The sequence below is a fragment of the Eimeria acervulina genome, genomic scaffold, assembly GCF_000499425.1.
Source record: "Eimeria acervulina Houghton genomic scaffold, Eah_scaff96, whole genome shotgun sequence".
In the NCBI taxonomy this organism is placed as follows: domain Eukaryota; phylum Apicomplexa; class Conoidasida; order Eucoccidiorida; family Eimeriidae; genus Eimeria; species Eimeria acervulina.
This window is the reverse complement of record NW_013549500.1, coordinates 12,501-23,606: the sequence shown is the minus strand read 5'-3', so window position 1 is coordinate 23,606 and position 11,106 is coordinate 12,501. Positions and strand designations below refer to the sequence as shown.

Genomic DNA, 11,106 nt, shown 5'->3' with positions numbered 1-11,106 from the left:
AAGCCAAAGCGGGGAGGTGTTATTCTTAGATGGGAAGACTCATCTTTTCTGCAGGGCTGTTGATCCTCGTCCTTCTTTGTGGCGTTCAGTTGCATCTTTGTGGAGTGGTGCATAAGAAGAGGGTGCTGAAGATGTATAATTATAATTTAATTATATTATTATTATTATTAATCAACTTATTTTATTCATACACCTATTCTACAGATATATACAAACACTTCTCCCAGCCGTTCTGCTGCTTCATAGCTAGCTGATACAGCTAGCTGCAGCTGAGGCTGAGGTCAGGATAGAGGGCTTTGCAGCAGTAGCAGCAGCAGCAGCAGCAGCAGCAACAGCAGCACGAGCAGCAGCAGGCGTCCGCAAGGCTTAAGCTCTTTTATTGAATGACTTGGGCCATAGATAAAATCTTTATTTATAATTATTATTTTTTTAAAGACTGCATTCCCTTCTTGCAAACAGAGAAGCGCCGAGCGGCATAGCTAGCTGTCTAGCTAGCTGTATAGCTAGCTGTCTAACTAGCTGTATAGCTAGCTGTATGGTTAGCTGCATATCTAGCTGTGTAACGAGCAGTAAATTGAAAGTAGATGCATGCTGGTGATGCTGCTGCGGCGACGGAAGTGCTGCAGCAGCGAACCCCGTTGCTTCTGCGTCGTATTGATGCAGCAGCAGCAGCAGCAGCAGCAGCAGCAGCAGCAGCAGCAGCAATTAAAAAGGAATACTAAGAAGGCGTGCTGTGCTGCTGCAGTTAATAGGCGAGGCTATCAGCTGTCTCTGCAGGTAGATGGCTTCCTCTGTTTATTTTTTGTGTTTCTGCTGTCACCTCTCGCATTGAAATGAACCCTAAACCCTTTCCTGCTCCTAAACACAGTCAAACCCTCAACCCTAAACCCTAAACCCTAAACAAAATTGCTACTTGATGCTTCGGGGGCAGAGCCCCCCGTCTGTTGCAGTGATGCTCTGTCTGTCTTTTTATATTAACAGCTTCTACACAGCTGCTGCTGCTGCTGCTGCTGTGGCTGCTGCTGCTGCTGGTGTTGCTGCTGCTGCTGCTGCTGCTGCTGCTGCTGCTGCAGCTGCTGTTGCTGTCGGCGCAGATCTTCTGCTGGGCGCAATACTGTTCAGCATTTGAAATTTAGCTAATTAAAATTCCATTTAAAATTAAATTATTTATCTAAAAATAAAAAAAATTAATGCAGGAAGAGCCGCTCGCATCACCGAGGTCAGGTGGGCCCCACAGCAGCAGCAGCAGCAGCAGCAGCAGCAGCAGCAGCGGTTGTATCAAGTTAAATGAAATGAAAAAACAGCCCTAAATATACATATTTATTTACTATTTTTGAGGATATTCATCTCTTTTTATTCAAACAAAATCAATCAAAGGTGCCTATACACCGCAGCAACAACCCGATCTCGCTGTCGGTGGTGGGGTTGCAATAAACACCCTCATTTTGTACAGCTTAATTTCGCCGATTTCTTTGTTTTTTCGTTGTTTATTCTCCTTTCATTCGCTCATTTTGCTGCATTTCCTGTGCTCCATCTCCTATAGGACGCCAGCATGCACACCCTAGACCCTAAACCCTAAACCCTAAACCCTAAACCCTAGAAAGAAACACAGGCAACATGCACATCAAGTCGATAACCCTTCAAGGCTTCAAGACGTACAATGAGGCGACTACCATCACCTTTTCAGAAGGCTGTACCTGTCTAAGTGCGGCTCCTAAACCCTAAACCCTAAACCCTGCATCTCATTCAACTGTAATGATGCCTCTCCGCTCTCCTGAAGATGACCCTGACGCTGACCCACTAAAGGACTAGAGTTATTTCGTATGGCTTGCCTCTGGCTGAGGGTTTAGGGTTTAGGGCTTAGCGCTTAGGGAATAGGGTTTGCGGGTTAGGGTTTAGGGTTTAGGGTTTAGGGTTTAGGGTTTGGATGTGCAGTTGGCCACAATGGCAGCGGAAAGTCAAATATTCTCCTTGGCTTCTCCTTCGCCCTGGGGGAGATCGGAAACTCCGCAGCAGAGCGGCGCCTACTGCTGCACGTCAGTATCTAGGGTTTAGGGTTTAGGGTTTAGGGTTTAGGGTTTGGGGTTGGGGGTTTTCAGAAGAAAGCAGAGCCCCTCCGTCTTTCAGTGGCGTGTTTGCATTCAGCTATACTTTTGGTGTTCAGCATAAGAGTTCGGGTTTAGGGTTTAGGGTTTAGGGTTTAGGGTTTAGGGTTTAGGGTTTAGGGTTTGGGGTTTCTGATCAGGAAGGAGTGCACGGGCGGGTGACGAGCGGCTTTGTAGAGTTAATTTTAGACAACTCCAGCAGACGGCTTTGCATGGTGAGAAGACAGCAGCAGCAGCAGCAGCAACAGCTGCAGCAGCAACAGCAGCAGCGGCAGCAACTGCAGCAGCAACGGCAACAGAAGCAGCAGCAACAAAAGTAGCAGCAGCAGAATCAGCAAATGAGCAGCAACAGCAATAACTCCAAACATCGACAAGCGGAAGTCGCCGCCTCCTTGAATTAGGGTTTAGGGTTTAGGGTTTAGGGTTTAGGGTTTGCGTTTCAGTATGACGCGGATTCGGTTGTCATTCGCCGTTCGTTTTCCTCCGAGACCGACGAAATAACTGTTCAAGGAAATATTGTGGGGTAAAAATTAGGGTTTAGGGTTTAGGGTTTAGGGTGTATTATCTTTTTTGTTTCTTCTTTGTTTTTATTTCGCTTTAAGGCTTGTGTTCGTTTTGCTTGTATGCATTTATTTGTCTTTACTTGTTTAGGGTTTTTAGGGGGTTTAGGGTTTAGGGTTTAGGGTTTAGGGTTTAGTTTGTTACTGTTAGTTTGTGTTTGCCTTTATATTCATATTTGCGTTTATTTTTTATTTTCTTTTGTTTACACCGCGCATTTATTTCTTTATCAGCTTTCTAAACCCTAAACCCTAAACCCTAAACCCTAGGTCTGCGGTTTGTGTGCTGCAGCAAAACGCAGTTTGAACAAATCGTCGAGTGCGCGGGCCTCTCAAGGTTAGCAGTATTTGCTGCTGCTGCTGCTGTTGCTGCTGCTGCTGCTGCTCGTACTGCTGCTGGAGGATTTCTGCTGCAGCTGCTGCTGTTGCTGCGGCTGTAGGTTTTGCGGCTGCTCCTGCAGTTGCTGCTGCTGCTGCTGCTGCTGATAGCGATGGTGTTGCTGTTGGTGTTGCTGCTGCTGCTGGTGTTTGCATGCGTTGCTGCTGCTGTTTCTCTATGCTGTGAATGTGTCTCCTTGCAGCCGCAGCCGCAACAGCAGCAGCAGCAGCAGCAGCAGCAGCAGGAGCAGCAAGAGCTCCTTTATAATACACCAAGGACGCATTCAGGAGGTCGCAGTTTTGTCTGCTGCTGGGCGTTTGTCGTTACTCTCCGCTGGCTGCTGCAGCTTCATCGAAGAAAAGACAAAAGAAACAGATTTGCTGCTGCAAAAAGCCTGTCAGATCTCCTGCTGCTGATGCTGCTGCTGCTGCTGCTGATGCTGCTTCTGATGCTGCTGCTGATGCTGCTGATGCTGCTTCTGATGCTGCTGCTGATGCTGCTTCTGATGGTGCAGCTGCTGCTGCTGGTTTTGCTGCCGTTGCTGCCCTGGGCGTCACTGCACGTGCTGCTGCTGTTTGCTGCTGCTGCTGCTGCTGCTTTTGATGTCGCTCGTGCGCTGGGTGTTGCCGCTGGTGCTGTGGATTGCTGCTGCTGCTGCTAGTGTTTGCTACTGCTGCTGCTTGCTGGTACTTATCTTGCTGTTGTTGCTGCTGCTGGCTGTGGGGTTGTCTCTGCTGCGGCTGTTGTTGTTGCTGCTGCTGCTGCTGCACTTGGCGGTCTATCAACTGTAGCAGCAAAACATCGACAGCAGAGGCAGCAGAAGCAGCAGCAGCAGCAACAGCAGCAGCAAGCTGTGTTGTTGTTGCTGCAGCGACTGAACAAACTAGCGTTAGGAAAACCCTGTGCGACCTCGAGAAGCAACTGGAAGACATGGGCGTAAACCCTAAACCCTAAACCCTAAACCCTAAAGCCTCCTGTAGATATTTAAATATCTCATGAAGTATATATATTTATATATATTTATTTATGTATTTATTTATTTATTTACTTATTTATTTATCCTGTATGAATGCTAGTTGTACAATATATAATTTAATATATAATATATAAACAATATAATAAAAAATATATAAACAAATATATATATAATAAATGTATATATATTTTTCTTGTTTTAATTACAACATGTAGATATTTTAACTAACTTATATTTATAAACAATATATATATAATTATATAATTATATATATATTAATTTAATTAATTAAATATATTTATCTTTGCTTATTCAGAGAGACAGCCAAGAGCTGAGGGTTTGTCTGCGTTTAGAGCGTGAAAAAGCAACGATAGAAAAAAATTTGTTAGGTAATAAAAGAAAGAGATAAGTTTAATAAAATAATTAATAATTAATAAATTATAAATAAATAAATAAACATATTGATAAACAAATAATAAATAAATTAATTAATAAATAATAAACAAATAAACAAGCAAAAAGATAAAATAATAATAAACAAATAAATAAATAAATAAATAAATAATGAAGAGACGAATTAATTTAAGATTTTATAAATTAATATTTTTGTTTTTTTGTTTGCTGCAGAGAAAGATTGGGTAGAGGCAGCGGAGACACTCAAACAGGCTAAGGAGAGACAAGAAGTATGCTGCTGCTGCTGCTGCTGCTGCTGCTGCTGCTGTTGGTGCTGCTGTTACTGTTGCTTCTACAGCTCCTATCTCTGCTGCTGCTGCGGTGGCGTCTGCTGCTTCTGATTTTTGCTGTTGCTGTTGTTGCTGCTGCTGCTGCTGCTGCTGACGTTTGCTGTGCTGTTGCTGCTGATGCTGATGCTGCTGCTGCTGCTTCTGCTGCTGTGGGGTGCAGCAACACCGAGCAGCAATTCGCCGCCTTGCTGCAGATGCAGCGGCTGCAGAGGCCAACCGCGATGAAGCAGCAGCTCAGCTCGCCAATCGTAAACCCTAAACCCTAAACCCTAAACCCTAATTCGCAAAACTTTCCTTGTAGACAATTCCGGAGCCACCCTTCTATGCTCGCCCCTTGCGCAGCAGCAACAGCAGCAGCAGCAACATCAGCAGCAACAGCAGCAGCAGCAGCAACAACAGCGGCAGCAGCAGCAACAGCAGCAGCAGCAACAACAGCAGCAGCAACAGCAGCAGCAACGCCATGGGTCTCGGTTTGTGTTGCTGCAGTTTCGCTTGAGCATTCATCTCAACTTGAAAGAAAAAAGCAAATGGAGAGCCTGACTAATGAGGTCTGCTGCTGCTGCTGTTGCTGCTGCTGTTGCTGCTGCTGCTGTTGCTACTGCTGCTGTTGTTGGTGATGATGCTGCTGTTCTTGCGGCTGCTTCTTCTGTTTTCATTTGTGCTGCCGTTGCTGTTTTATCCTTGCTGCATGTGCTGCTGGTGTTGCTGTTGCTAATGTTGCTGCTGTTGCTGCTGCTGCTGCTGCTGCTGCTGCAGCTGCAATGCGAAGAAAGTCGTCTGCGGCTGGAGTCAAATTTGCTGGCGGGTGAAGCGGAGGCGCAGCAGCAAAAGAGAGAGACGATGAAGGAGTTGCTGCTAGAGAAGAAAAAAGAAATGCAGCATATTCGTAAACCCTAAACCCTAAACCCTAAACCCTAAACCCTTATTTAAGCGCAAAACCCTAACTCCTCTCAACAAGCACTCCTTCGGCCCCTATGCCATCGACTTCATAATGTCCAGGGTTTGCTGTCGGGGAAAGAGGGTTTAGGGTTTAGGGTTTAGGGTTTAGGGTTTAGGGTTTGGGGTTTGCAGAGGAGGAGCTGGAGAAGAAGCTGCGACCGCAGCACGTTGCTGCTGCTGCTGCGTATTCAGCTGCTCAGCAGCAGCACACACAGGTATTTTCTTTTAAATATAATAAAACAAATTATATTTTATTGATTATGTTGTTCTATATTGTTTATAATATAATATATCTCTGCACCGCAATATATATATAATCTATAATATACAGTATATATATTTGTATAGAGGTCAATAGTGTATATACATATAGATAAAAATATATATACATACATATATATAAATATATATATATATAACGCATTTTATATCAATATATAGATGTATATATAGACATGTATATTAAGTTTATATATATATGTATATATATATATGTATATATATATATATATATCTGTATATATGTATATATATATATATTACTAGATACGGTATGATGCAAACCAGTAAAGAGGAGATTATAGAGCGGCCAAATTTTTAAATAAAATAAACAAATCGTTTAATTGACTGTGCAAAGGGTTTAGGGTTTAGGGTTTAGGGTTTAGGGTTTTGTTTGTTGTTGTTTGTGCGCGTTCTACTTTTCCTTTACTTATTTATTTATTTATTTATTTATTTGTTTGTTCGTTTGTTTATTTATTTGTTTATTTGTTGTTTATTTTGGGTTTAGGGCTCATTTGGTTTGCTGCTGCTGCTGCTTGCGTCTGTGTGCTGCAGCTGCAGCAGCAGCTGCAGCAGCTGCAGCAGCGTCATTCCTTTTCAGGTGTATCCGCAGCAGCACGGCAAGCAGCAATAAGAGAGCGACTGAGAGACATCGAGCAGCAGCAAAAAACAGAAGCAGCTCATGACAAACAAAACAAAAGAAAGGTATCAAGCAGCAGCAGCAGCAGCAACAGCAGCAGCAGCAACACACCAGCACTAGAAGCAACGCCGCAGCAACACTGCAACAGCAGCAGCACCAACAACACAGCAGCTGCAGCAGCAATACAACAGCATTAGCAGCAACACAGCAGCTGCAGCAGCAGAACACCAACAGCAGCAGCAGTTGCTGCTGCACCTGCTGCTGCTGTTAATAACAGCCTCGGGTAGAAACTTCCTCTTATCCTGAGCGGCAAAGAGGGTTTAGGGTTTAGGGTTTAGGGTTTAGGGTGTTTATTCTACGGCTGCAGATTCAGGAGTTGACGGCGGAGGCGAAGGAAGCAGAAAAGAAAGTTGCTGCAGCAGCAGCAGCAGCAGCAGCAGCAAAAGCAACAATGGATGAAGCAACGAGAGACATCGCCAAGCTCAAGGCGGTCAGAAACCCTAAACCCTAAACCCTAGGGCATACACCTGAAATAGTCTTCATTCATCGATTGGCAATGCACAGCGTGCAAGGGTTTAGGGTTTAGGGTTTAGGGTTTAGGGTTTGGGTCTATGGTTTAGGGTTTAGGGCTTGGAGTTTTACCGTTCGGGGCAAGGGTTTAGGGTTTAGGGTTTAGGGTTTGTGCTGCAGCCGCTAGAAGAGGTGGTAGAGCAGCTGCGGCAGCAGCAGGCGGTGCTTTCGGGTTTGCTGCAGCAGCGCAATGCTGCAGAAGCAGAAGTCCGGGCAGCCACAGGTCAGCAGCAGCAGCAGCAGCAGCAGCAGCAGCAGGATTTTGCAGCAGCATCAGCAGCATAAGCAGGATAAGCAGCAGCAGCAGCACGTTGATGTGGTTGTGTGTGCATGCGTTTGCTGCTGCTGCTGCTGCTGCTGCTGCAGATATATTTTCTCGTTGTTTGTCTCCTTCTCGCTACTGGTGTTTAAATCTGCTGCGACAGATTGCTGCAGCAGAGGGCTGGGCAGCAGCAAACGGCATTGCGGCTCCTCTAGCAGACTTTATTGAGGTGAAGCAAACTCTTTAACTTACTCCTAATAACAAACACAAATGCAGCAGCAGCAGCAGCAGCAACACCAACTGCAGCAGCTGCAGCAGCAGCAGCAGCAGCCAGATGCGGCCTTCTGTCGTTTGCTGCCGTGAAATAGGGTTTGATGGAGTTTATGAGGGTTTATGAGGGTTTATGAGGGTTTATTAGGGTTTATTAGGGTTTATGAGGGTTTATGAAGGTTTGTGAGGGTTTATGAGGGTTTATGAGGATTCGTTATGGTTTATGAGGGTTTATTAGGGTTTATTAGGGTTTAGGGTTTAGGGTTTGTTAGGGTTTATGCTTAGGTAGAGCCGGAGTATTACAGCGCCGTGGAGGCTGTAGGGGGTTTCGCATTATTTCAGTTTGTTGTAGAAGACGCAGCAAAAGCTTTAGAAGCAGTGGCTAGGCTTAAGCAGCAGCAGCAGCAGCAGCAGCAGAAGCAGCAGCAGCAGAGTGGGTTGCTGCTGCAGCGCAGGTGCTGCGTCTCTATCGTCCCTCTGAAAGAAGTGGTGCAGCAGCAGCAGCAGCAGCAGCGGCACCGCAGTCTGTGGCAGCAGCAAATGCAGCAGAAGGCGCAGCAGCTGCTCGATGAAGGCGTCGCTATGCCTCTCACAGAGGTTAGTTATATATTGCTGCTGCTGCTGCTGCTGCTGCAGCAGCAGCAGCTACTGCTGCTGCTCCTGCTGCTGAAGGAGTTTTTGTCTCTGCTATTGCTGCTGAGACATTTTATTTTTTGCTGCTGCTCGTGCTGCTTTTGCTGCTGCTGCTGTTGCTGCTCCTGCAGGCGTTTCATTGTTGTTTTTGCTGCTGTTGCTGCTGCTGCTGCTGCTGCTGCTGCTCCCATTCTTGCTGCTGTTAGTGCTGCTGTTGCTGCTGCTGGACTGCGTTTCTATTTCAGTGGTATTTGTAAATTAATTGAAGTTATTAAATTATTTTTTTGTTTGTTTTTTTGTTTTGTTTGTGCTGCAGTGTATACGCGTGCTGCCTGAAGCAGCAGGCATTCATACAGCAGCAATTGAGGTGTATATTCAGAGTATATTTCGTTTAACTCTTTTGGTTCCATCTCTTGACTCCCCTCAAGTGCAGCAATTAAATGCAAGCGGTAAATAACAATAACAATAACTGCTGCTGCTGCTGCTGTTGCTGCTGCTGCTGGTGGTCTTGCTGCTGCTGTTGCTGGTGGTCTTGCTGCTGCTGTCGCTGCTGGTCTTGCTGCTGCTGCTGGTGGTCTTGCTGCTGCTAGTCTTGCTGCTGCCGCTTCTGCTCCGAGTCTTGCTGCTGTTGCTGCTGCTGCTGCTGCTGCTGCTGTGGCTGCAAGAAACGGAGGCATGGGTTTGAATAGAAAGAGACATACAGATATTAACAGACAATAAATATATATATATATATATAGATACATATATATAGAGAGAGAGATATATATATCTCTATATATACATATATAGATGCACATATATATATATATATATATATATGTATATGTATATTCATATATATATATATATTCATTTATATATATATATATATATATATATATTTGTACATATATATATCTATAGCTATATGTATATCTGCCTATGCATACATATATATATATATATAGCTATATATATATATAGCTATATATATATAGCTATATATATATATATATAGCTATATATATATTTATATATATTTGTTTTTTATTCTTTCTTCCTGTGTTTTATTAAATTCAATTCTTCAACTGGTTTTAAACGATTTATTTATTTATTTATTTATTTATTATTTATTAATTGTTTATTTATTTATTTATTTATTTAACAGGCTATAACTGCGTGGATCTGTCGGGGTCTGTCTGCTTTTCGTCTGGGGCAATGCGAGGAGGAGGCCTCAGCAAAGGAAACACAGACAAACTCTCAGCTTTCTTTTCGTATAAACCCTAAACCCTAAACCCTAAACCCTAAATCTAGACCATAAACCCTAAACCCTAATTCTAGACCATAGACCCTAAACCCTAATTCTAAACCCTAAGCCCTAATTCTAGGCCATAAACCCTAAACCCTAATTCTAATCCCTAATTCTAAACCCTAAACCATAATTTTAGACCCTAAACCCTAATTCTAAACCCTAAACCCTAATTCTAAACCCTAAACCATAAGATGGATCGTATCTCAAAACCCTAAACCCTAAACGGGATCTTTAGTCTAAACTCTAAACCCTAGATGAGGTCCTACCTCTAAACCCTAAACCCTAGAGTGAATCAACGCTTTAAACCCTAATCTATCTCTAAACCCTAGATGCGCTGCAGCAGAAGCAGCAGCAGCAGCAGCGAGTTTTAATGTTGCTGCAGCATGTGCTGTTTTTATTTGTTCTTTATTGTTGAGCTCAGCCCCCTTTAAATAAGTTATTTTTATTCTCATTTTTTTGCTTTGTTTGTCTCGCAGTCTACGAAATGCACAGAAGAAAGAAGAGCAATTAACTGCTGCTCACCAGCAGCAGCAGCAAACGCTAACGACGCTTCAGCAGGTACTCCTGCTGCTGCTGTTGTTTTTGTCGTTATTGCTGCTGTTGTTGCTGCTTCTCCGTGGGGTCCGCCAGACGCACGCCCTGCTGCAGCAGCAGCGACTGCAGCGGCAACAGCAGCACGAACAGCAGCAGCAAGAGAAGCATGCATGATGCGTTTGTGTTGAGTGCAGCAACACAGAGAGCTGCTGCTGCAGGAGCAGCAGCTAATAGAGAAGCGCCTCGATTCTCATCATAAAGCACAGGCAGCCTTGGAGCAGCAGCAGCAGCACAAGCTGTCAGCCTATACTCACGCAAACGGCTTGCTGCTGCTGCTGCTGCTGCAACACTTGCTGCTGCTGCTGCTGCAGCACGTGCTGCTGCTGTTGCAAAACTTGCTGCTGCGACGCTTGCTGCTTCTGCTGCTACACTTCGTGTTGTCTTTCTCTCCGGCTGCTCAGTTGAATGGAAGCTGCTGCTGCTGCTGCTGCTGCTGCTGCTGCTGCTGTACGTACACCTCAGGGCCCTGCGGGCGGCCTCATCTCTGGCTGCTACAATAAAAGAAGAAGAGGAGGCGACAGCAGCGCGAATTGCAGCACGCAAACAACTCGCGCAGTCGTAAACCCTAAGCCCTAAACCACCAAACCCTAAACCCTAAACCACTCAGTTCTAGGATATTTGTAAACCCTAAGACAAGGCGAGGGAAGAAAGTCTGCAGCCATCAGACACAGGTCTCGGCAGCAGCATCAACGGTTTAGGGTTTAGGGTTTAGGGTTTAGAGTTTAGGGTTTAGGGCTTAGGGTTAAGGGTTTAGGGTTTAGGGTTTAGGGTTTAGGCTTTCCTTCAGGCTGCGGCATGAAGCCCTTCAAGCGGAACAGGCACCCTTGACAGCAACAGAGCAGGAGCTGCTGCAGCAGCTGCCGCA

At 44.8% G+C, this 11,106-nt stretch overlaps 1 protein-coding gene across 1 annotated transcript in view; it reads left to right on the top strand.

Annotated features, from left to right (window-relative positions):
- Positions 1–1,617: 1,617 nt before the first annotated feature.
- The window catches only part of EAH_00015750 (structural maintenance of chromosome domain-containing protein, putative), a gene marked incomplete at both ends in the record, with an annotated part of 12,969 nt that continues 3,480 nt past the window's right edge, over positions 1,618–11,106 (top strand). The window contains 19 exons of the mRNA XM_013394042.1: positions 1,618–1,693; positions 1,936–2,036; positions 2,246–2,320; positions 2,549–2,628; positions 3,244–3,437; positions 4,651–4,700; positions 4,921–5,008; positions 5,247–5,308; positions 5,517–5,646; positions 5,832–5,914; positions 6,534–6,683; positions 6,986–7,108; positions 7,309–7,395; positions 8,006–8,317; positions 8,670–8,802; positions 9,504–9,528; positions 10,124–10,205; positions 10,376–10,479; positions 11,029–11,106. The exon at positions 11,029–11,106 is cut by the window's right edge and continues 121 nt beyond it. Coding sequence (XP_013249496.1) covers positions 1,618–1,693; positions 1,936–2,036; positions 2,246–2,320; positions 2,549–2,628; positions 3,244–3,437; positions 4,651–4,700; positions 4,921–5,008; positions 5,247–5,308; positions 5,517–5,646; positions 5,832–5,914; positions 6,534–6,683; positions 6,986–7,108; positions 7,309–7,395; positions 8,006–8,317; positions 8,670–8,802; positions 9,504–9,528; positions 10,124–10,205; positions 10,376–10,479; positions 11,029–11,106 — 2,033 coding nt within the window. The remainder of the gene's footprint in view (positions 1,694–1,935; positions 2,037–2,245; positions 2,321–2,548; positions 2,629–3,243; positions 3,438–4,650; positions 4,701–4,920; positions 5,009–5,246; positions 5,309–5,516; positions 5,647–5,831; positions 5,915–6,533; positions 6,684–6,985; positions 7,109–7,308; positions 7,396–8,005; positions 8,318–8,669; positions 8,803–9,503; positions 9,529–10,123; positions 10,206–10,375; positions 10,480–11,028) is intronic.